The following is a 24,601-nucleotide window of genomic DNA, read 5'->3' as shown; positions in this document are numbered from 1 at the left end:
ACCGCCTGCCAGGAATTATGGGAAAACCGCTTTGAAGGTGCCTGAAGCTGAGCGTGGCTGGAGGTGGCGGGAGGGGACGGGTCGGCACCCTCACGGCCTGGTAAGGCACAGCAGTGTTGGGGTTCAGATGCTCCCCCTGAGTGGAACTTTGTCACTGCAGAGGGTGGGGGTGGGCAGGCCCTTCTCACCCAGCTGGCTGCTCTGTCGTAGGGCTGCTTGCTTCGGGACTGGGGCGCTGTCTCAGTAGGTGAGGCGCCTGCTGTGTGAGCTTGAGGACCCGAGTTCAAATCCCTAGCACCCAGGCAAAACTCAGGCACGATGGCACACTTGGTAACCCTAATACTAGAGGTGGGAAATGGAGACAGACAGTTCCCCGGAGCTTGTTGGCCAGTCAGCCTAGCCAATCAGTGAGCTCCAAGTTCAGTGAGAGACCCTGTCCCCAAAAATAAGACGGAGAGATTGAGGCGGACACCCGATGTTGACCTCTGGCCCGTACCCATTGTGCACAAATGTGCACACACACATGCAACATGTACACTGCACAGAGAGAGAGAGAGAGAGAGAGAGAGAGAGAGAATGCTCGCATGCTTGCATCAGAGGGTCCAGTACACCACCTCACTTGGTAGAGTGAGGTACCGTTTCCCCTCAGTGAGTACTGAGGCCCTGATGGTGGAATGTCCAGTTCCCTGCATCCCAGAGGCCGATGCATGAGGCTGGCACAGGGCCACATCACTCCAGCCTGGCCAGAAAATGGCGGAAACATTTGGCAAAAGAGAGGCAGGAAGGACAGACAGGTGGTGGACAGAGGAACCCCTCCCGTGCCACAGTCCCGAGGTGCCCTGATCAGCTGCATGGCCTTGACAGTGCTGCAGCTTCTCTGCCTTCAGTGGAGACAGACAGATGGGGTTCCCTCACTCTGCCTTACCTTGGGGACTCTGCCCTGTCCCCAGGAGCATCACCTAGCCTGGCTGGATCTGAGCACTCACCTCACCTCACCCCCATGAACAGAGGCCAGAGGGCTTGCCAAGGACAGCCCTGGGTCCTACTCTGTCACTCCTGGGACTGGGGGAGTAGGTGGCCAGGTGGCCTGGTTCTGGGTCCCTGATGACTGAGCTGGACAGAGCCTACAGGCAGAGCAGAGCTGAGACCCTCTAGAGGAAATCAGGCTGTCCCTGCGTTGTGGGGAGAGGCCGACACTGGCAGGCATCCTTGAAGGGCAGCAGAGGATGCAAGCTGTCCCATTCGTTCATTAGGTGACCATCCCGCTGAGATTCAAAATGACCAGGGTACCCCCTGACCTCCCACTGACCCAGTCACCCCTGGCCAGTGGTGGCTCCAGTCAGGGTAAATGGCCCGGAATACCCCCAGCACGTGGCCCCTGCTACTGTTGGCTACCTACAGTCTCCTCCTCGGTCTCCCCCAGAGCTGGCTACAAAGCAGCTCCCTTGTAAGCTTGCTGAGCATCTGAACACCAGGCTTTGGGCTGCCTGGGCACTGAAGCTTCCAGATTCTTCACCAAGGATGGCACCACTACCTGTGAGTAGAAGGCACCTTGCAGAAGAGCCTGGGGCCCTGGCTTCCCACTGCTGAGAAGGTCTTGGTGACAGCCAGGAACTGGGATAGCTTCAGACACCTGGCGAGTCAAGGACTCTCTGCCTCCAAACTGTTCTGCACCGGTGTGTGAAAGTCCATAGGGACATCGCTGAGACTGGTGGCATGCCACTGATTCTGCACCAGGTCCTCAAGGGGCCTTTATCCTCTGCATCATAAGTAGTTGGTGTTCTTAGGCTCAAAGACACATCCTGCCCCAAGTGCCCCCATGGGAAATCCCTGCAGCCGTGAAGGTGAGGGCCGGCCATGCTCAGCCTACTGAAGGGGCTTGGGAGTGGGGAGCTTGGAGCCCGTGGTGGGAAGACTGGACCCCTGGAGCTCACCTTGAGCTGTCTGTCACCCCAGGTGGGTCCTCCAAGTTTTCTGCAGTGATGAGAAGCTGTGTGACTGTCTCATGTCAGCTGCCGAGCCCTGACATGAGGCAGTGCCACCAAGAAGAAAACCAGGTTTCACACTTAGCATTGCGTGTGTATGTGTGTGTGTGTATGCACATATGTGTGTGTAGAGGCCAGGGGTCAACTTTGGGTGCCATTCCTCTGGCATCATTCTTGTTTTTTGAGACAGGGTCTCTCACTGGGACCTGAGACTCCCTAGGTAGGCTAGGCTGACTGGCCAAGAAGCCCGAGGCATCCTCCTGTCACCTCCCCCCCAGTGCTGGGATTACCAGCATGGACCCTCATGCCCAGCTTTTTACATGAATTGTGGGAATCAAACTCCCACCCTTATGCTTGAATGACTAGTGCTTTACCCACTGAGCTGTCTTCCTAGCCACCCCAGCCCCTCCTTTGAGACACTATCTCATATCACCCAGGCTGGCCTCAAATTCTGTTGTGTAGTCAAAGATGACCTTGAATTTCTGATCCTCCCGCCTTAACCCCCAAGTACTAAGATTACATGTGTGTACCACCAAGCCTGGTTTCATGTGGTACTGGGAATGGAACCCAGGGCTTTGTGAATGCTAGGTAAGTGCTCTACCGACTGAACTACACCCCCAACCTTGACATTTATCATTTTAATTCATCTAAACAAAGATTTAATAACCACCTGAGGCCAGGTGCTTCCAGAAGGCATGGCCCTGGGGCATCCCAGGATCAGCTCAGGCAGACCCTAGTCCTGGCTTGGGGACACCCCACTTGCACCCAAGGCCCTCTCAAACTATATAGACTGAGTACGCCATACCTTGGCCTCTAGCACTTCTTAGCAATGTTGGCTCCTGGGAGGCTGGGGCGCCCCCTCCTCCATGGGGAGGGAAAGCAACTTATTCAGTAGAGGTGAGAGTGGTGGTCGTTCAGACCCCTCCACCACCCCAATCATTCAGAAGAGGGGTGATCCTGGAGACTCATTTTGGCTTAGAGCAAGTGGGAAGGATGTGGTCACAACAGCCTATCACCCTGGTAAGTGACAGAGCACCCCCTTTTCCTGTGTTCAATCCCCACAAGCTCCCCCAGGATTTCTGTTTGGAAAATAAGGAAATGGAGGTTGTGAAGTCCAGATCCTGGCGTCACACAGATCCTCCAGGCTCCACAGCTCACGTGGGGACCTTGTCATCTAACCCCAGGTCTCTGAACCTCAGCTTCCTCATCTGTCCAGGGGAAGAGACACATCAGGTTCTCAAAGGTTCCTGTAGGTGGTAGGGACCTTGTGCATCTCAAGTGACACACTGGTCACTCTGACGGGGGCTATTGCCAAGAAGTAGGTAGGGTACAGACAGCCTCTCTGCAGGAGGAGCCCACAGCTACCCTGAGAGGAGGGGACCGTGGCCAGCCCTGAAGGGGGGCTGTGGGTCCAAGAAGTTGGGGGTTTGGGAATTGGGTGTGATTCCTGAATGTGGTCCTCCCACAGTCCCTGGACAAGGGGCTGCTCTGTGAACCTCAGTTTTCCCGTTTCTAAGTTCACATACTATGGGGGTGTAGGGGTGGTAAAGCAACTGTGTTGAAGGTCAGGAAACCCCTTGTACTCTTGGGGTTCTGAGCTGCTCTAGGGAAGGTACAGCCACGGGCACCACCTGCCTCCCCGTCTCTAAGGCTGTAAAGATGATGGAGGGCCGAGTGTCACTTTGGGCTGTGGGGCCTGGCATTTCATACTGATTACACCCATGACTTATAGCTGCCCAGAGCCGTGATTCATACAACAGGGCGCAGAGAGTCCGGGCGCCTTTGCTCAGCAGTAATAAAATGCTTTGCCTAAGGGGAGGCAGCGCTTAGCTGATGTCTGCTGGGGGATGCGAGGCCCATCCATCACCCTCCCTGCCTGAGAACGTGGGCTGCATTTTGCTGAACCGGCTGAACAGAGTCAAAGCCATCAAAGAGCTGAGCTAGCCCTTAGATAGAAGACTGGGGGAGGGGGGTGGCGGAGATGGGACGGTGGAGGTGACTAGACTTCCCAAGGTAGGAGATTTAGCGCCAGGGGCAGGAGCATTGGCCACCAAGGGATGTCCACAGCCAGCACCAACAGAGGGTAAGTTGCTGTCCCATTTTACAGATGAGAAGGTCAGGGAGCAAAGTTGCCCACTCTAGTCACACCCTAACTAAGTAGCCAAACCAGGCTTTCACTGTGCCTGATGCCAGAGCCTAGCCCATCATTACTGGTTCCACACCCACCGCCAGAAGAAGCCACCAGCCCTAATCATCCCATTTCTGCACAGAGCCTGCACCCAGGAGCCAGCCTGTTCATGCCATCTTGGCTCTCCATGATGGAACTACTTATGGTGTTTCCCTCTAGGTGGGCGAAAATATCTATTTACTCTGCCGTGGAGCAAATTCCCCGGTGAGTCTCTAACTAGCTAAATGCCTTGTCCTGTCTCGTCGCAGGGAAGCCGCCCACTGGGAAACACGAGCCATTCTGCTAGGAGAAGTTTAAATAGTGCTGTCACGGCGCACACACAGCAAACAGGAACCACCACCAGAGGGCCAACATGGTGGGAATGTAGAGTTGGGGAGTCAGTAGTACTCAGCCTGGCTTGGCTGTCCTGGGAGGCAGGGTGGGGCCAACAGTGCAGAACCTGGACCCCCATAATGGGTTATCCCTACGTGGAGGCAGCAGGAGGCAGATGAGGTCCCAGCCTGCCCTGTCCAATGGGATCTCACGGGACCATCTTAGCCGTGCAGGGGTGTCGGGGCAGGAGGCACTGTGACTCCTGGAAGGGCTTGGTCCTGCCCCTTCCTCTTGGGCACACAGCACTGTTCCATGGAGGTCTTCACACAGGAGGTGTACAGAGCTGGTACAAGTCCACAGAATTGCATGAGGAGGCGAGGAGCAGCCCCCTACTTAGCCTCTGCCTCTGCCAATGCTGACCACGGTGGGAGCAGCGGGGTTCAGAGCCTGGCCAGCGGGGCAGTGTGGGGTCGGCTCTTTCAGTGTGGAGGTGATCTTGGGCAGGCGTTGCAGATCCCACTCGCCCTGCAAGATGAGACCAGGAGGTTAAACAGGCTGTAGGGCCAGGCTGGGGGCTCTCTCGTCCCAAGATGAACATCCCCTTCTTCCAAGTCATTCCTTGAAGGTCCCCCCGCCCGGGCGGGGGGGGGGGGAGACAGTCCCCCTTCCCCAAGTTATTTGGTTTCCTAGTCAGGAACCTAGAGCCCTCTAGGCCTCTCCGCCTCCCTGCCCACCCCTCCACTTCATTGTGTCCCCTGAGGAAGGATTGGGAAACCCTGGGTGCAGGCTGGGATGATCCGACCAAGATCTGACCATATCCAACAGCATTCTGTGTTGCTCTGGGGTGAGCCAGCACTCCCTTTGGCGTGGGTGTTTGGGTCAGCAAAGAATCCAGTTCCCAAACACTGCCAGGAAAGATCTGTTCCCACCGCTCTGCTGAGCTGAGCGCCTGTCTCCCCTCCCTAACTCAGCAGGCCAGGTCTGCTGACCGGTGCTCTAGGCTGGCGCTGCTGCTGGCTGGCTGGCTGGCTCCACTGGGGAATAAATTAGGTGCTTTTAAATCCCAGCAGGCCTCAGATAAGGAGGGAGAAGCCAGCCCGTGTTGTCACAGACTGCTGGTTTCTCGCCTCCCCTGCCCAGCACTTTATTTTTAGGTCCCGGGGAGGCTGCTGGCGTCTGTTCACACGCCATTCAGACAGGGCTGAGACCCAGAGAGGTGGCCGCCCTGGCCGCCCTGGCCATCCTGTTGTGGGCCTGTCCCCCTGTTGTCCATCTGTCTGTCTGCCTGCCTGTGTGAGTCACATCTGCAGCACACCCCCTGTGGTCATACCTGGAAGCGGAGAGCTGAAGACTTGTTACAGTGCATGGAGATGGGGGCAAAGCCGTACAGCGCCTTGAGCACCTCACGGTTGAAGGAGTTCCAGGGCATAGAGCCAAACTGCTCGGAGACAGAGGCCTGAGGGCAGGTGCAGACCTCCTTGCTGTTGAACCTGGAGGGTTAGGGAATGGCTGTTTAAGGGTGCAGGAGAGGGAGGGACACCCAGCAGCTCCTCCCCAATGTCCACCTTCCCAATCCATCTCCTAAGGCGTCCTGGCCCTGCCTCCATCTCTTATGTCACCATTGATTGTTGGTAATGGATGCTCTGGGGCTGGGTTGTGAGTTAGATCGATTAGCGATGCCTGCCACAGGCACCTCGAAGGACACAGAGGTCTGGTGCTATATATACTAACTTTGAATTCCGTCTGATCGCCTAGCCTCCTAACAGGGCAGTTGTTCATGCTGGGTTCCCCAGGGATAGACAGCATGGATAAGCTCTTCACCTGTTCATCAGGTGGAAATATTTCTGTAGGAAGCCATCGTCCACTGCACTTTTGCAAAGCTCCAGCCGTGTCTGGGGATAGTAGTGCACGTAGTTGACACACATCTCCTCTTGGATCCCAAAGCCTCCCTGCAGGTGGAAGAAGACCCCGTCAGCCCTCAGCTTCTCCCTCTCAAGTGCTGTCCCCCAGTGGCTTTCCCAAGTCTCCTCGTTCCCATGTTTATCTGCTTGTAGAGATTTGGCATCCGAAGATGGCCGGAGAGGAAGACAAAGACCCAGTAAATATGCATCAGATAGAGATATGGGGACAATAGAAATGGGAAGGACCAGGGTCTTCTTGTTCCTGTTTCATGGGTACAACTGAGTGTCAGGGAGAACAGGACAAGGCCCTGTGGCCTCACATTGCACACTGGCCACCAGTCACATTGGGGCTGCAGAGGGGACAGTGCCCAGAGACTGGCTTCTAGTCCCTAGACCATCCAATGTGTGAGGACAGAGTGGACAGCTGCGCTTCAAAGGCCCCTGTCTCTTTGGATCCACAGGTTGTCAGAGGTAAGCAGCTCAGGTCTGCCTGCCAGGAGCTGCCGCTCCCTCTGATCCCAGAGGCAGCTACCCCAGGGCACGTGCTCCAGAAACCCTAAATACCCAGCAGGATACTTTGTCCCTGGGGCATGGACTTCAGATCCTGGGGTTTGTTTGTGTTTTTTTAATATTTTATTTATTATTTTTATTTTATGTGTATGCGTGTATTGCCTGCATGTAGGTAAGTGCACCCGTGTCGTGCAGTGCCTGAGGAGGACAGAAGAGGCTGTTGGCTCCCCTGGAACTGGAGTTACGGACAGTTGTTAGCTGCCATGTGGGTGCTGGGATTTGAACCTGGGTCTTCTACAAGAACAGCCAATGTTCTTAACCGCTGAGCCAACTCTCCAGCCCCATGTTTCTGTGTTTTTATTTGTTTTTTTTTTTGTTTTTTTTTCTGAGACAGGGTCTCTCTGAAGCCCCAGCTGATCTAGAATGTGCCATGTAGACCAGGCTGTCCTTGATCTCACAGAGATCCGGCTGACTGCTTCCAGAGCACTGAGATTAAAGGTGTGTGCCACCACGCTCAGCTGGACCTGAAGACCTGAGCCCTCGATAGGCTAGTGGCCTCAAAGAGCCCTGGACAAGGCACCTGTTACCTGTCGTGAAGCCGACAGAACAGGAACGTGGTTCCGGCAGAAGCAGCTTGGGCAGGGTGGGCCTAGGGCCTCCATTCCACTAATGACTGACAAGTGCCTCCCCTCCCCCGGCCCCAGCAGAGGCACCTGCAGGAGAGGGGTGATGCTTGTGGGGCCTCTACCTGGCTGGGCTCTGCCTCTGTTGAGCTCACTACACCAAGAGCTCCCTACCCAGGGTACATCGGGGCTGCCACCAGGACTGGGCATGGGCGGCCTGCTTTGGCAGCAGCTTGCTCTGTTAGCTGGGCACCTCAGTTGTTGTCAGACCTGGCCATGTCTCCTGGTGTGCTGCTCATAGGGCCCAGCAAGCCCAGCATGGCACAGTGAGTGCTAAACAGTACAGTAAGAAGACATCTATTGGGACTGTCATAGGCGGAACCCTCCTCCTGATAAACAAAGGACTGCTGGCATCAAAGCCAGAGCTGCTCCTGAGTTGGTGACTACGACCCAGAGCAGTTGCCAGGCTTAACCCGGAAGCAAGGACGGAGGGTGTCACAGTGCAGGCCTTCACCAGCTGTGTGACTTTGGGAGTGTTCCTTCCTCTCTGAGACTTTGTTTCTCCCCTGGAAAGTGCAGGAAAAAATGCTTGCCTTGGAAAATGGTGTGAAACTACGGTGGAATTAACTCACATGGTTGCCCAGGATGCTGGTGTTTCATATACCTTTAAAATGGAAGGATGAGCTGGACATGGTGGTGCATGCTTTTAATCCTAGCACTCCAGAGGCAGAGGCAGGTGGATCTCTGTGAGATCAAGGCCAGCCTGGTCTACATAGAGAGTTCCCGGTCAGTTGGGGCTACAGAAAGACCCTGTCTCAATAAGTAAATAAATAGATTAATTTAAAAAATGGAAGGATGCTGTGCCATGTGCTCCAACAGAAAGAGATCTTGGAAACTTTAAGGAAAAGAATCCAGTCACCGAAGGTCACATATCATGTAATTCTGCTGATGAGAAATGTCAAGAATGGGCATTCCTAGGGTGGAAGGCAGAACTGCGTTTGGTGGGCTGGGTGAGGGGATCTGGGCATGGTGGCTGCAGGTTTGGGATTTCCTAATGTTGACTGTAGTGATGGTTGCACGGTTCTGTGAACGTGCTTTAAGACAAGCTACACCCTTCGGCTGTGTGGTCCGTGAATTATTTTTGCAATAAAGCTATTTAGAGGGTACAATGAAGGGTAGTGGGGGCTCTGTGGATCTGGGCTGAAGGCAAGACAAGCAGCACAGTGTGGACCAGAGCTCCAGGGGCATGGAGGTGCCAGGGTGAGGCAAGGTCCTGGGTGTCCTCACTCTGAGCCTTGTGATTAATGGGTTAATCACTGGGTGAGTCAAGGGTGAATGAAAAGATCAGCAGGATGGATGGCTGGATGACATTGCCAGCCCAGAACAGTCCTGGAAAGCATCCCTCTCTCTGTCCAATGCCCAATGTGTCCCAGCTGCATGGTACATTTCCCGCCACCCTCCGTTGGTGCCACCTGCACACCTCCTTTTGAGAATGGTCCTCCCACTGGGTGCCTCTGCCCCTGGGACTGTCCACAGTCCCTTCCCTGGAGCAGCTGGCCACACCCACCTGCCTGGCGCCGTCCACATCTTCACTTTCCAATCCCCAGAAAGACCTTCGTCCTCTGGGCCTTCCAGCGCACGACCCCCTGCCAAAGCCTTTGCCCATCCTCCCCGAGGACTCCCCTGTCATCTCTGGTTGATGCCACTGCCCCGGCCAAGCTTTTGTAGCCCCTGTTCCCCACTCCTCTGTCTCTGTCTGCTTTTAAATTTTTTGTCATTATGTTGTTTGTTTCCCATAGCCGATGGTGCAGGCCTGTCTCCCTCCGTGGACTTTGGGCCCCACAGTGGCTCCTGGTTCCTCCCCACGCCAGATACCAGGCACACACGTGCCAGTGAGCACCCAAAATAGTGGCTCCCAGGTGAGGCACTCATGAAGGTGCATCACCAGTGTCATCACATATCTACCGCAGCAGGGCCAGCGCAGGCTGCTGCCTGGTTGACAAGTTCCGGCGAGGCGGTAAAGTCATGTGTTCAGAACCGTACTCAGAGTAGCCGGTTGATTCCGGGAAGGCAGGATGGCCTCTGGCTGCCTGCGCTCTGCCAAGGTGTCTAGCTTGGCTGCAGGACCCTCTTAGAAATTCTCAACCAGACACTGGGACACCTGCTCCCCTGAGCAGGAGACTGGAGAAGGGCAGGGCGACTTACCACTGTGGCCAGGTTCCTGTCTTCTGTGTTGTAGGTACAGGAAGTGATGAGCACATCCCCCTGGGGAGCAGGGACAGGCACATCAGCCAGCTGCCCACACAGGGCTGCCAGGTGCACTGAGCTCATCCCTGTGGTGACCGCACCACTATGTGTGATGCCTGACCTCCCATGAGGAGCCCAGAACCCTCCCCTAGGTTCACAATCTGAGTGTCCTCTAGAGGGGCTATGACCCGTCAGTGGATCAGTGGCTAGCTATGTCACAACTCCAGCTCAGCTCTGCACAGGCAGGGACCACATCTCAGCTCCCCATCTCTCTCTAGCACTCTTGGGGGATGATATTCTCAGGGTTGTGGTTTGGCTGAGGCTGGAGGGCAGTGTCCCTTGTGTGTTCCCTCTGATGCCCCATGAAGTCCCTACGTTCTCACCCAGCCCTGCCCACCCTGTGGACTCTGCTGCCTCACTGCTCTTTCTGAGTCTCACCTTCTGGGGACCGTGCTTCCCTGACACCCTGTGGATACTCACCGGGTAGACAGACACAATCTTCTTCAACATTCGGATCTCCTGGGGAGGGGAAGAGAGGAGAGGTCATAGAACCGTGGACCCCGTTTCTGCCACTTTGTCCTTCCCCCGAAGCTGAGCCTCCTCATGGTACCAGCCCTGTCTCAGAATCTCCAGGGGTGTCAGGCTGGCTAAGAGTAGGCTCCAGCCAGAAGGGAGTAAGATCAAGCCAAAAGCTACCAAGACCTTGCTAACATGGGGGCTGCCTGGGTCAGGGTCCACCACCCACGACCAGAGGACCACCCTGAGACACAGAAACCCCTGGATGCTGGGAGTGATTAGGCGCCCACCTGGAAGTGAGGGCTGTAGTGGTTGTCTCTGTTCACGACCTCCCTCTCTTGGCCGTCCCGGGCCAGCACCGTAACCACCTTCCTCCCGGTCAGGTGTGTATGAAGCTGTGAGGCAAAGATGTGGATGCCCGAGCGTGGCAGGGCCTGTTGGCAGCATGGGAGACAGAGTCTGGGTCAGACCCCAGAGGGAACTGGCCCGGACAGGAACTGAAGGCTTCCTTCCCTGGCTTACCGAAACATTTGCTTTTTCTAGATGGTTCTCTCTGATCCCCATCGTAAACCTGGCGGGGAGGGGCTTGCTTAAGAGCAGACGGCAGTCAGAAACCTGTAACTCCAAAGCAGTAGCATCGCCCAGCAGGAAAGCCAGGGCCTATTCTGGGCAGGCGGCACCCCTGCTTTTTGGTCTCTCTGGGGCCCCTGAAGGCTGAGTGCTCCTTCCCCAAAGCCAGCAGACCTTTGAGGCCAGTTCCCTGTGGGCTGAATGAGGCCACTCTGCTCTGTGGGTGCCCCATCCACTGCTCTGCAACACCCACCACGTGCTGGGACCTAGACAGGCCTCTAGTACCCTGCCCACAACTGATGTCGTCTGCCTGAGGCTGCCTTCTCTCTGATGTCACTGACCCCGGTTGACAGCAACAACACTAACCGCCCAAGCCAGCAGCCCGCCCCACAGAACAGATAGCTAGCCCTGTTTGAAAAGGCTTCACTTCCTCAAGAAGGCCTGAGGGAATCTTCCGGAGAACAGAAGCTATCCTAATCTCGTGGTCACATCTGAAGATAGTTTTCGCAGATGCATCAAACGCCACCACACCCGCCGCGCTCAGCTGTTTCCCTTGATGCTGCCAGTGGGAACCTGGACGTCCCGGGGCTGGGGGCTGACAGCGGATGACCCTGGGCTGCTTTACAATGCCTCCTTTACTCCAGACCCTTCCGTCTTGCCCCACCCAGCTACCGGTCAGCCCTCGTCTTTGTTGAGTCCTTTGTCCCTCTTTCAATGATTTGAAGATTAAGGGTCGTCATCACCACATTTGTGACAATTTCTATGTTGGGCTAGGGCCTCCTGCTAATGAAGGGGCCCCAGAACTTCACAGTGAAGGCAGCCGCTGGCCAGGGATGCTGGCTTGTGACAGGAGGTAGGAGGGCCATCTTCTGTGGAAGAAGAACTCGGACAGCTTGACCGTTCTGATTTGCCTGATTCCAGCTAGGCATGTGATTTCTCATCCTGACTCAAGCTGCTGAGTGGCTGTAAGAGAAGGGGAGTCTAGGGCCTCCGCCTGAAGATAATACCCCCAGCTAGGGCTTGAAAGACTGGGGATTTGGGTGGGCAGGACTCCTGAGAAAAAAATCTCACCCAAGGAATTTTCTGGGAAGCAAAGTGTACTATGAACCCCGTTACGAAGCAGTTTGCCACCTGAGTGCTGCTTTGGGGCCTCGTGTCCTTGGGGTAGGCCTCGGTCTCCCCATCCATGATCCGGATCTGCTCACACTTTCCCTGACAGATCGTCAGAGAGGCAACATCATAACTGTCCACAGCCCACTCTCAAGAGGGGAGGCACTGCAGGCCAATCCTCGGCAGTGGGGCCCTGTAAGATGGCCATCCCCGCCCTCTCCGAGCCACCAGGCAAGTGGTTAAACCGAATTAGAGGTCCGGCTGAGGCCAGCAGAGCGTCACCGGCACAGGTCAGGAGCCATTGCCTGGTTACTCCAGCAGCCAAGGCCCCATCTGCCCGACCCTGCGGCTCTACCCTGTTTTGTGCACATCCTTAGAGTTGCTGGGCACTTTGCTTCTTCCCCTGGTCCTGTCTGGTTAAGTGCCGAGTAAAAGTCCACACTGTGGCGTGCTAGGAGCCTGGAGAGGGTGAGCCCCATTTGGAAACCATGCCTCAAGTTCATCTTAAAAACAAAAGCATACTTCCATGTCCTATGAGGGCATGTGGAAATATAGGGGAGGAAATTGATGTGGGGGGTCATGCAGTGAAGGGGACAGGGAGCATATACTCACACATAGACATAAATAAATTTCAAAAAACTGAAGTGCTGGAATGTGGGCACTGACTATTCTTGCTGCAAAGGGAGGTGCAAAGGCTTGAACAGCCTTGGTTGTAGGTCAGGAGGCCAAAGTCCTCTTGCTGTCCTCCCCTGGTCAGTGCCTGTAGCAAGGGTGTGTGGAACCCAGCCTACTCACCAGCTGAGTGCACTTGTCCGTGCAGTAGCCGGTCAGGACGAAGGCATTCTCCTGAGGGGGGATGGCCATCACTGGTGTGTATACCAGGCCCAGCTCCATGATGCCCGCGTCGAAGTTCCGGAGGGTGGCCGTGTAGTACAGGCGGATGCCGGAGGAGTCGTGCCGGCCTAGGGAGGGGACTCTTGGTGAGCAATGGCCCCCAGGGAACCCCTTGAGGATGATGTGCCTGGTCCCTACTTCTGATGGGAGGAACCAGGAGAGAGTGGGACAGGGAGGTACTCACGGACCACCCGTCACCTCCACGGGAGTTTTTCATGGTGAGGACCATCGTTCCCATTTACAGATAGAGAAACTGAAGCTGGAGACTTTCGTGAAGACTCTGCCTGAGAAACAACTGAGCTGGGCCTCGAACCCAGGGCCGGATGGCTGGGGGTGCCGGGCATTGCTAGGGGCCCTGGTCGTCTTATGCTCGTTAACAAGGGCACCTCCTCTTGTCCTGTTTTCCCCTTTCCCCTCAGCCCCTCAACATCGAAACTCAAACAGTCCCTTGTATCTCCAGGCTGGTGACATCAGAGGCAAATAATAAAAAGGAGCAGCAATTGGTTAAAATTCCAATGGGGATTAAATAATGAGGTAATTGTGGGATTTTGATATTTATAGGAAGGCAGCCCATCTCAAGATTCACAAAGTGACAGGCATGTCCTTATATTTGGTAAAGGATCCATAAATACAAGCAGATGATCAGGGAAGACAGACTTCCCTGATGCCTAAGGAGTTTTCAAAAACCCGTTTGCTCTCAGGTTTTAAATGAGCAATAAATCCCCTATGGCACTCAAGCCCCAGCCGCCTCGCACCTTCCCCTGCGAGCCGTAGATAATTCTGGCAGCAGAATCATCGCTTATTCGGCCAGAACGAAAGCCACTGGCGTCATTGGACGTGCACAGCCCTCGTCCACGGCCAGCTGGGAACGCTGGGTGCAGGAGCAGCTTCCAGCCTCACAGTGACCCCCATCTATTGAGCCGTTTCTGCTCCCCAACTGCACAGTCATTCAAAAGGGGAAGGAGGGCGAGAGAGAATGGGGTAGGGGATCAGGGAGGGAAGGAGGGAGAGAGAAGAGGGAGACAGAGACATGGCACCATTGGGTGGAAGTCGGGGTATGTGAGAGAAAGGAAACGTTTAGTTTCAGACGCAGTGACAGTTGGCAAGCCCGTCCTTAAGGCCCACTCAGGTGTCCACCTCAGGCCTGGGGTCATCTGGTAGCAACCACTCTCTGCCTCCAGCTCCTGCCTTCCCCCTGCCAGGTCGGACCACCTGTGTTCCTGGAGTACCGTCTCCACCGTATAGCCTGTTTGTCCATGAGCAGACGGTGCCCTCTCTCTGAAATGCCATACCCAGGGACTTCCCTTGACCTTGTCCTGAGAGTGTGCTAGCCCTCCAAGAGCCATATTAAATACTACACAATGCCACCCACATCACATGGGACATAGTCCTTTTACACATTCTTGTCCTTCCCTTGTGTGTATTTATGAGGGTGCACATGCGTGTATGTAGATCTGTGTGCACAGTGTGTGCACCTGCGTTCTGTGTGTGTCAGATCTCCCTTCTAGAAGCTCTTTGCAGTGTGGATGTGTCTTGTTCACCTGAGGTCCCCTCTCACACAGCACCTCAAGCCCAGCAGGCCCTCATCAAAGTCCTGTTGAATGAAAGGCTGTGAGCCAGGCAGGGGGACAGGGAAGGGCAGGCAGGTGTGATCCTGTCCTGGGCGCGCCTGAGCTAACTGAACAACCTGGACAGCTGTCTGGATGCATGACAGGACTTGAGCTGGGAAGAGAATCTGGTCCAGAGCCATCAGCTCCTAGCCGACTGGCCACAAACAGGGCCCTTGGCCTTCAGGACCAAGCCTGTTGTGGTACCCTGGGGGGTGAAACTGATATCCTGCCCACCCCCTGAGGGTTGTGAAGATCTGTCTTCACTGAATGTTCATGTGCTAAACAGCACAGCGCCAAGTCTTACCCACAGGGCTCAGGGCAGACATCACTAATCAATTATAGCACTGGCCTGAGGGACCAGGCATAGACTCTTAGGCTGGGAAATAAGGTAGACTACAGGAACATCTCTCTGCCCCTCCTGATATACATACATGGCTAGGAACTGCCGTGTACACACTCATGCTCAATGCACGCTTTAGCATTTTGAACACCAAGAGGAGAAGCTACTGTCAGGCATTTCCCAGTGGACCCAGTGCCCTGCCATTCCTGAGGACAGCCCAGAGAGATGCATCCCAACAGCCTGTCACTCTTCCTTCCACAAGGTGCCCTGTCTGGACCCAGCCTGTTCTGGGGAGGGTAGAGTCACAGCTGGGGGTGCTGGAGGGTCACAGTGAAAGAGAAGCAATTAGGGATGATGGGCTGAGTGGCCTTGCACAAGTTAGATTGCAGTGAACAGTGCCCAGGTCTGCTCCATCCTCTCTCCACTGCCTTGGATTCTGGGTTAGCACACCCTAAAACTGGCCTCCCATTCCGGTTGGTGCCATATAGTGAGAGGGAGGGGCCGTGTTGACTCAGATTGACCCAACAGTCCCGTGACTTGTCACCAGGAGAAGTCTTCAGGTTCAGTGTAGGCTTAGGCCCACTGCGAGACTGCAAGGTTGAAACGGACCAAAGTCAGGTCTCCTAGCTTCAAGCCCGACTCATTCCAGGACTGTAGTGAGGTCCGTTCACCTGTAGGCCTTGTTCTTCATCTGCACAATGGGGACACAGAAAACCTCTGCCTGGCCTGTCCCTGGTTGCGGGGGGTCAGAGGGTGGCATCTGGGACAGCTCCCCCCCTGGGTGGCAGTTGGTATCTTACAGACAGAGAGGATGGGTGTGAGGCTGGGCCCCACTATGCTGTGCTGAGTGATGGGCAGTGAGCCCATTGGGCCCTGCTGGAGACTTGCCATCAGAGAAAACAGTGAATGTGGGACAGGTGAGGGCGAAGGGTTACAAGGGGTCCTGCAAGGAAGTTGAGACTTTGGTGTGGGTTCCACTCTGAGCCCAATTTCCTTCCTAACAAGTTGTACCCAAAGGCCTCTGGGAGAATGAAGCAGGGCTGGGGGACGTGCTCTCCGTGTCCTTACCTTGTATCCTCAGCGGGTTGTGATAGTGAACTTCCAGTCGGAGATACCGGGAAGACCCCGGGCCCCCGAAGGCAAGGCCAGCTTCCTCTGGGTAGTAAAATGCCTGTGTGGGACAGGTGTGTCAGACAAGGGTCTCTCAGGGGCCTGGGACAAACGTGCCTGTCTATTGGACCTGAGTGGAAGTGGGTCACATGGGTGAGTGGTCAAATAAAAAGGGCACTCTCCTGGGGCTAATAGCCCTGCTGTGATACATGGAGGCCTATCAGGAGGTCCCTGAGCCCGCTGAGCTTTCTCCTGGCATCTCCAGTCACGCTCTGACCATCCTCTACCCTGGAGGGAAGCTCTAATGAGACTTTGGGGCATAGCTTGTTGACAAGTTGTTCTGTCAAGGGCAGCCCTGTGACATGCTGTGCATGTAACCCTATGAGGGGTATACGCACTCAGTCACGTGCATTTTCAGGGGGCTAGAAAGAGCCTGTATTGCCCCAAAGAACAATGGAGTGCAAGCATTTCAGAGGCAACTGGGGCTATTCAGAGCCTATGTGCCCCTTTATCAGCCTCTTCTTGGGGCTTTTCAAGAGGTGGCTTTTGGGAAATGGGGGCAAGGAGTTTGAATCCTGTGGATGCCACAGGGGGCCTGGGATGGTGCAGTGGTGTCCTGGTGAGCTTTAACTGTGAATTTGACACAGCCTAGAGTCATTTGAAAAAAAATTCTCAGTTGTGGAATTATCTAGATCAGATTGGCCTGTGGGCATTTCTGTGGGGTCTTTCTTGATTGTTAATTGACATAGGAGGGCCCAGCCCATTGTGGGTGGTACCATTCTGGGCAGGAGGTCCTGAACTATTTAAGAGAGTCAACTCACAGAATCCCAGAACTGGTCACATTTCCCAAGCCTAAGTGGCACATCTAGGATGCAACTTCTACACCCAAGGCTCACAGATCATAAGAGAACACCAATGCATCTCTCAATTCTCATCAATGAAGCTCCCTCATGCACAGACGGCCAGGACCACAAAAGGTCACAGATGGCCAAAGCGTGCAGAGTAAGGATCTGCAGAGTGTGTGTCTTTGGACAGGACTCTTATATTAAACCCCACCCACCCAGGGCTCAGTGAACATTGCTGAAGAGGGGGTGGAAAGATTGTAATAGCCAGGGAGGAGGTGCGTGACCATATGGAAATAGAGTCCTACAGGCTCCTGGGCTCCTTCTCATATGAACCTATAGCAATGGTGTCAGCAAGCGCAAGACCCACGCAAACTCAAGCAGACAAAACCCCAGCACAGAACTATGGAAATGGACAGCAAGCCCTATTTTTTTTTTGTCTTTTTTGAGGCAGGGTCTCTCTGTAGCCCCAGCTGTCCTGGAACTCACTATGTAGACCAGGCTGGCCTTGAACTCACAGAGATCCACCTGCCTCTGCCTCCCAAGTGCTGGCATTAAAGGGGTGTGCCACCACGCCCAGCAACAAGCCCTATTCTTATTCGAAGAATTATTGGCAGTTGATTACTGCTGGGTGAGGAAGAGCTGATCATCGTAAAGGGAGGGACTCTAGCACTGAGGGATGTCTGGGGACACTAACTTGACACGATAGGCTCTAACACAAATGATAGAGTGTATGAATTCCAGTTGGGCCCATGGTGATGCCAATGGGGAGGGTATAAAGATAAGATTGCTTAAGATGTTCTGTATGAAATACACAAAAATTCAATACAAAATGCACCAAAAAGAGAGCAAGACAGAGAGAGAGAAGAGAGAGAGAGAGAGAGAGAGAGAGAGAGAGAGAGAGAGAGAGAGCTGAGTATAAGCCAGCCTGTGAACCAGCCAGCAAGTGGCATCCTCTGAGTTCCTTCTAGACCTCTTTGGCTGTGAGTGAGTTCCTTGGTGGGAGATAAGGCTGGGTGGGTGAGCAGGCAGGCCTGCCGTCAAGTTCCTGCCCTGACTTCCCTCAATGACGACCGTGACCTGGAATGTAAGCCAAGTCCTTTCCTCCCCCAAGCTGCTGTTGGCCACGGTGTTTGTCACAGCAACAGAAAGGAGACACGCAGATTTGCAAGACACAGGTACCTTGGCGCCGAGGGCCCAGGCGGCCAGCACGTGGCGGCAGTAGTTGAGGCGGTCTGGCTTCATCTTGGAGTCACAGGGCCCATTGTAAGGGGGGATGCTCGGGATCTCGTCGGCGCATTGGAACACTTCCATGTGATGCACCAGGCCTTCATTGCCCTCCGTGACCATGGCCTCGTACTGCAGAGGAACGGACCACCTTGAGCTGGGAGTCTGGTACTCGCCTGGTAACCCTCCCGCTCTGTTGGGGGCCCTGGCCGCTGGTCCCCAACCACTCAACTGTAAGTGGTAAGGCAGCCTCAAGGCCCCACAGAGCCACCAACATAGAGGCAGGATGTACCAGAGTCCACGATGCGCTCTGGGGAAAAAGGGGGGACGTACGTGGACCATTCCTGCTATGGTGGGGCTAGGAACACAGCTGCGCTTGTGTGCAGAGGGCGACTTCTGGGACCCTGAAGCTCCATCAGGAGGCAGAAGCCTGAAGCACAGCTATACAGGGAGGCTACTCCTTGCTGTGTGACTCTGGGCACTCATGTGGTCTCTCTGGGATGTGCTTCCTTCACTAGAACGGGGACAAGCGGGTCTTGAGTACCACTGGAGATGAAATCTCTAGGTGCAGCTTTAGTAACTGATTTACATGAGGGGAGGGGGCCTAACGACAGATTGACAGCAGCCTCGAAAGTTAATACAGAAATCAAGACTTGTTGCTTTTCCAGACAGGTAAGACAGGAGCACAAGTGCCCTGAAGCAGAGAGTGAGCAGGGGGACCAGCACACACGTGCTGTGCTGGGGAGGTCAGGCCCATGCCTCAGTAAGAAGGCCAAGTGGGTGGCTCTAGACCCAGGGATGACTGGGCCCCCCAGCAGAAGGCAGAGTAGCGGACACCTCCACGCACCATGATGATGTGGTGACGAGAGAAGTCCCGGGGCAACTTGGTCATGTAGCACCAGTATGTGGTCTCCTGGCCGGGGATGAGGATGTTGGGGGCGTGGATCACCATGGTCTGTGTGTCCTCAGGCATGGCCGGGATGGGGACCTCAGTCTTTAGAAGCTGCACACGCTGCAGCCCCGTCTGCAGGCCTGAGATATTGATGACCTCCAGCGACCGGAACGGTTCCTCCAGGATCCCATACACCAAGTGGACAGTGCCATCCTGTAGCGCAGACAGGACTAGTCCATCACCTACTCAGCACTCAGAATGAGCTCCAATGGTGAGCTAAGGGAGGTGGGTCCTGCCCACCCATTCCGACCAGGTGATGCACCTCACTCTCAGCTCGGCAAATGAGGGGACTGTGAGGCTCTGCCTGGCCCCAGGCTGCCTCTCTATGCATCCACTTAGTACCTGTCCACCCATCCAGCCAACCACCACCAGTCCCACTGTGAGGCAGGCCAGTGTTCCTTCACTAACCCCAAGATCCCTGGGGGCAGAGTGGAGGTCATTTCCTCTGGTTGGGCTACCTGAGGGGCCAGGATCCCCTGGGAAGTGAGGGAACCAACCTGGGGCCCCTTGATGGGGAGCTGTGGGAGAGTTTCCACCAGCCCACAGACACTGGTGTGCATGTGGATGTGGAGAGCTCTGTGGGTCGGCGCTGTGCTGGAGGACCCAGACAAACCCACACAGGCTGGGTGGCTTCCTCACAGGCTACTACGGATGGATGGAAACCAGACTACAGTGGCCTTGGGTGGATGTCGTGCTGGGAACATCTGCTGCCACTCCCAGGTACCAGTGGGGATGCGCTCATGGTGGGCAGCCAGTGTACTCAGGGCTGGTAGGAAACCCCACGGACTTAGAGAGAGCCTCTTGCAAGTTCTTTACAGAGGCCCCCATGACCAGCCCAGAGGCTTTTGGCCAAAGTGCTTGTGAGCACTGGTCTGCCCTCTAGCATCCTTCTGAAAGCTTCTCTGCCTGCTCTTGCCCACAGGGAAGGGGGGGCGCAGGCAGGAAGGTGGGGACTCAGCATAGATGACCCATTCTCGGCGGACTTGCTCTGCCCACTCTGCTCCATGAGCTCCTGGGTAGTTCTCTCACCCCCTTAGTCTCAATTTCTGCATCTGGCAAAGGACCATCAAAACAACTATTTTCTTAGATGCAGGATTTGTCTGTTTGACATCATCAGGCTAAACAAAAGGCCAAAGTCACTTAGCTCTTGCCTACTCGGGGTAAAATCATCTTCCAAACCCTATGGCATAGTGTGAGCCAGAATCACCACCAGTTTCATTATTGGAGCCTCATGCCTCAAGCCAGCACCTCCCCTGCCCCAAATCACTCCAGGGCCAGAACTGGTAAGCAAAGACCACCCTGCAGCCTAGATCTACCAGAGTTATTCAAACAGATGCTTCCCAGACTTGACCCAGCCTTTGCCCCACGGGCCCCAGGAGAGCTTCCTACCCAGGCTAGGTCCTACTTCTGCCTAGTAACTGAGCCTGGTGCTTCCTGAATCCATGGTGGCTCCTAAGTCTCTTTCCATGACTCCAGCACCTCCGCTGTATGTCTCAACTACCACCATAAATTAAGTCCTGGGCACAGACTGCCAGCCCCTGCTGTTGCCACTTGAAAGGATTATCCACAGGTCAAAGCTAGAAGATGGAACGAGCTCTGTCGTCAAAGGCACGGTAGGCTGGTTTTTCCTAACCCAGGGTCTTGGAGCAGTTAAGAAGCCCAGACGTTTTGTAGCTGTTTTGTGGTCAGGAACCACACAGAGTCACACCTTCCACGTTGGGGATCTGGTAGCTCACATCTTCATTTTATAGCTGGGACAATAGACTGAAGTCTGGAATAGACAGAGGCCTGCCCTGAGCCTCAGACGTCAGCATCCAAGTGGGGTAAAAAGTCAGGTGTCCAGAATTCCACCTGATGGGGTGATAGAACCAGGACAGAAACACATCCCAGAGTGAGGGGGCTGGGGACAAGACTTCCATCTGGAGAGTGTGTTGACTACATGACCACAGAGGGCTACCAGCAAAACTGGACCCTCTCAAACAGCTTTCCCTGCCCAGAGGCCCTCTGCCACCATGCCTGACTCTGTCTCTGTACATAAGCCCTATCTCAGGCTCCCTGGGAGGGAGAGGCCTCCTCCTCCTGCTCCTCCTCCTCCTGCTCCTCCTGCCCACCCGACCCCCGGCACTATAAGATGCAGGAATAGTCCAGACAGGCTGTGCTTCTGGCCTGAGCCCCCTACCTCAATAAGGTAATCCTTGGGGTCACAGGTGGCAAAGGGCCTCCTGAAGAGCAGCGACAGGCCATCCAGGGTCCTCTGGGCCTGGAGCAGCTGGTAGTCCTGCTGGGTGTCCAGATGGATCTGTCCCTTCTGGTCACTCCATGCATCCTGCAGAGATAGACTCAGGATCTAAGTGGGAAGGATCCCACACACAGGGCAAAGCTCACACCCACTACCCCTACCCCTAGACAGCAGCCCCATGGGATACACCCAGTGGGGTGGGAACTGCAGAGCCTCACTGCCTGTTGGATCTTCTCTGCCCCGTTCTATTTTTTAATGCAGGGGATCAAACCTAGGACCTGGTGTACACAAGGCAATCACTCTAGCCTTGAGCCATGTTTCTAGCCCCCTGTCTGGCCTGCTATTGCTGCCCTGCCTGGAGCTGTGCCCCCATCCTTTTTCTTAGGTCTGTGAACCTGTCAAACACGAGCCAGGTGACTTACCTGACACTCCCAGGGACTGTTAGCCCCGCAGATTTCCGGGTGACAGCCTTCTGCTAGGATTGCACACTGGGACTGGGAATTTAAGAACAGGGCCTTGGACCCAGACTGCCCCTAGTCCTCCAGGATGAGGCATGCGAACAGCATGGGGACAGGATAGGAAGGAGTAAGCCAGTATTTAAGGTGACGTCCATTCTCAGGTGCCCGCCACACACTTGCATAACACAGAAGCAAGAGCTGCCCTAATGGCTGCACCCTGGGCATCTCTTACTTCATCCTAGTCCCAGCCTTGCATGGAGAAGGTTCCTGCTGGGAACTGCAGACTTGCAGCAGGACAGGCAGCTGGTGATGCTCTACTAGAATTTTAGAGTGTACTGGCTGAACGCACTGCTCTGACTGACATTTGTGTTTGGAGGAATTTGTTGTGCAAATGAACCTGGCAGGGGTGGAAAATGAAGCACCTGGCTGGGGGCGTAGGGGAGCCGCAGGCAGGGAAAAGCTGTCCAGGAAAGGGCCAGTTCTTCCTCCGGGACTACCTAGACTGGAGCAGAACAGGGCCCCTCTGCAAGACTCAGACAAGGTTCCAGAGCCACTGTGCAGCAGGCTCTGCTCCGTCACCCTGAGCAAATGGCTCTGGCCATTGAAATGGGCAGAGCAGCTTCCCAGACAGGCTGTGGGAATCAGATGCAGCAGCTCAGTTCTGGAAGCATCTGTGACCGAGACTATGAACTCAGAGCCTGAAACGTTGATGAGGAACCAGATGCCCTGCTCGATCCAAAAACACCTTAGTCACGCATGGTGGATCACACCAGTAGTCCCAGCACTCGGGAGGCTGAGGCAGGAGGATTACTATGAACTGAGGTTAACCCAGTGAATGAAGGGGCACATTTTGGCTTGATAAGGAAAATCTTTGACCCTCTTGTCTCTATGGAGAGTTGGGTTTCATCACCAGAGGGGCCCTGGTGGCCAGGCCCATCTATGGAGGAAGGCAGAGCTAGAACATAGAGACTGGGATCTTTCCCTTCTCAGCTGACCCCTATAGTTTATTGGGGTGGGGGGCTGAAGGCTGCTCCAGTTTGTAAGAACACCGCCCACTCGTATACCACCCTTGCAGGTAAGGGCGAAGCTATATTTTGACTGGAAGGAGCTCAGCACATCCTGCTGGCCCTGCTCATGGGGTGAGGGTGGGGGTTGTTCTATACCTGAAGTGGGCTCTGCACCTGTTTCTACCACCCTTGAATACAGCACAGAAGGTCTGTGTGTGTTACAACCTGGGCTGGTGTGCATGTTGCCTACTGTACTAAGCCGTGTGCCTCCACCTGGCCCACGGCAGGTGTGCATGTATCGGCAGTGTGGCATGTGGTGCTCTTCATAAAAGTGGGGTACACGGAGGGGTTCATGCACGGGGTACTGTGTGGCACATGAATACTCCATGTTCTATACCTACCTTGAGATTGCAGCATCTGTTATTTGGGGGGGATAGTCAAGGACCCCAGGAAATACCCACTTCCCATTTCATCCTCTAGTGCCCCTTATGTGATGCTCAAGGGGGACACAGGCTTGTCTCAGAATGACCTCAAACACAAAGGCAGTAGCTTATGGAAGTGTTGTAGGAAGACAGCCAGCTGGGGCTGAGGGCAGGATAACAGGGCAGGGCAGGACTCACCGCAAAGTAGGCATTGTCTCCATCCGTCCAGAGCACGATGAAGTCCGCGTTCTCCAGCTCACCGCGGTCCGACATCCCGAACAGAACCCCGGCCCTGAGCCCTCGCACCTGCAACTGGAAGTGAATAGTCTCCTGGACGTAGCTGACGTTCCACGAAAGTTCCAGTACTCCCTCAGGGTCCAGGGGGATGTGGTAGGGGAAGGGATTCTCCGGGGGTTCTGAGCCCTGCAACGCGGCCACCAGGATGACCAGGAAGATGGCCACAGCCGTGCCATACATGGAGGCTGCCTCTCGTACATTGGGGCTGGGGAGACTGGCCCAGCAGCTGCGGCGGCTGGGGTGAGCCTGCATGGCTAGGGTGACCGTGTTGGCCCCACTGGGCCATTTATGCCCCGCTGGTGGGGGTGGGCTAGGCTGCACCTAATCACATTTGTCTGGTGGGGAATTCAATTGTCCCAGTGGCCCTCCTACCAGCCTGTGTCCCCGGGGAAACACTTTGCTCTCATCTTCCCCTAATTGACACTAATGACACATGGACATCATCAAGAGAATCGAAGCAGACCAGCCGATGTCCTTGGACATGTCTCTGAAGCCTGTGGAAAGCGGTCATAGGTCCTGTGGACATCTCCAACCAGGCTCCGCAGTTTTCACAGACTGCTGGGTACTGCGCCCTCCCCGAGGGGTCCTTTCCCAGTGACAGTGACTGGTGGGCTCCTGGCTGCTGTTTCTACAGTACAGAAGGGTGGACCAATTTCAAACTAAAAATAAAAGACAGTCCCCAAATAGTCCGTGTTTAGACACTCTCCACGGCCTGCTGTTCCCACTTTTTCTCCTGTTTCCCCACCGGCTCCAGCTGGTACCATGGCTGCTCCAAAAGGATGCATCGCCGGGGTGCAGATTGGGGTGGGGCGTCACTGGGGAAAGTGGCACAGGGACAGGTAGAGAGGGACCTGTTTGGGGAGATGGTTCTCAGCAGGGCTTGTGCTGTGAGGACAGTGTTTGGGAAAAGGCATGAAGAGCACACTGCTCCCCTCTCTCCAAAGCTCAGAACTCCAGGGCTTCCTCTTGCCTCTCGGGTCAGCTGGCCCCAAGCTCTGTTTCTCCCATGCTTACCGCAGGGCCTTTGCACAGAGCTGACCACCAATCTGAAATGTCAACTTCTCTGTTGCTCAGTCCTGTCCCTCTCAGGCTGGGTACAGGGTACATACTGTCACCTGAAGGAAATCCTACTTGACCGCCTCTTCCCACCCCAAGCCACCCACCTCTGAAGCTGACTAGGCTGGCAGGTCTCTCCATCTGGCACTGAGTTCCTCCCTCCCCCCTCCCTTCCCCCTCCTCCT

General features: G+C 55.1%; 1 protein-coding gene across 1 annotated transcript; it reads right to left on the bottom strand.

Annotated features, from left to right (window-relative positions):
- Nucleotides 1-4,459: 4,459 nt before the first annotated feature.
- On the bottom strand, nucleotides 4,460-23,675 carry Dbh (dopamine beta-hydroxylase). The gene is made up of 12 exons (XM_008843918.1): nucleotides 23,262-23,675; nucleotides 21,117-21,263; nucleotides 18,833-19,090; nucleotides 17,941-18,117; nucleotides 15,875-15,977; nucleotides 12,758-12,924; nucleotides 10,573-10,716; nucleotides 10,247-10,285; nucleotides 9,725-9,784; nucleotides 6,307-6,434; nucleotides 5,816-5,975; nucleotides 4,460-5,010 (listed from the first exon to the last, which is right to left on the bottom strand). Exons 1-12 carry the CDS (start codon nucleotides 23,610-23,612, stop codon nucleotides 4,879-4,881), a joined length of 1,866 nt encoding a protein of 621 aa, XP_008842140.1. The 5' UTR covers nucleotides 23,613-23,675; the 3' UTR covers nucleotides 4,460-4,878.
- Nucleotides 23,676-24,601: the final 926 nt, after the last annotated feature.

The sequence above is a fragment of the Nannospalax galili genome, unplaced genomic scaffold, assembly GCF_000622305.1.
Source record: "Nannospalax galili isolate Female #2095 unplaced genomic scaffold, S.galili_v1.0 scaffold300, whole genome shotgun sequence".
In the NCBI taxonomy this organism is placed as follows: domain Eukaryota; kingdom Metazoa; phylum Chordata; class Mammalia; order Rodentia; family Spalacidae; genus Nannospalax; species Nannospalax galili.
This window is presented reverse-complemented; position numbering and strand designations above follow the sequence as displayed.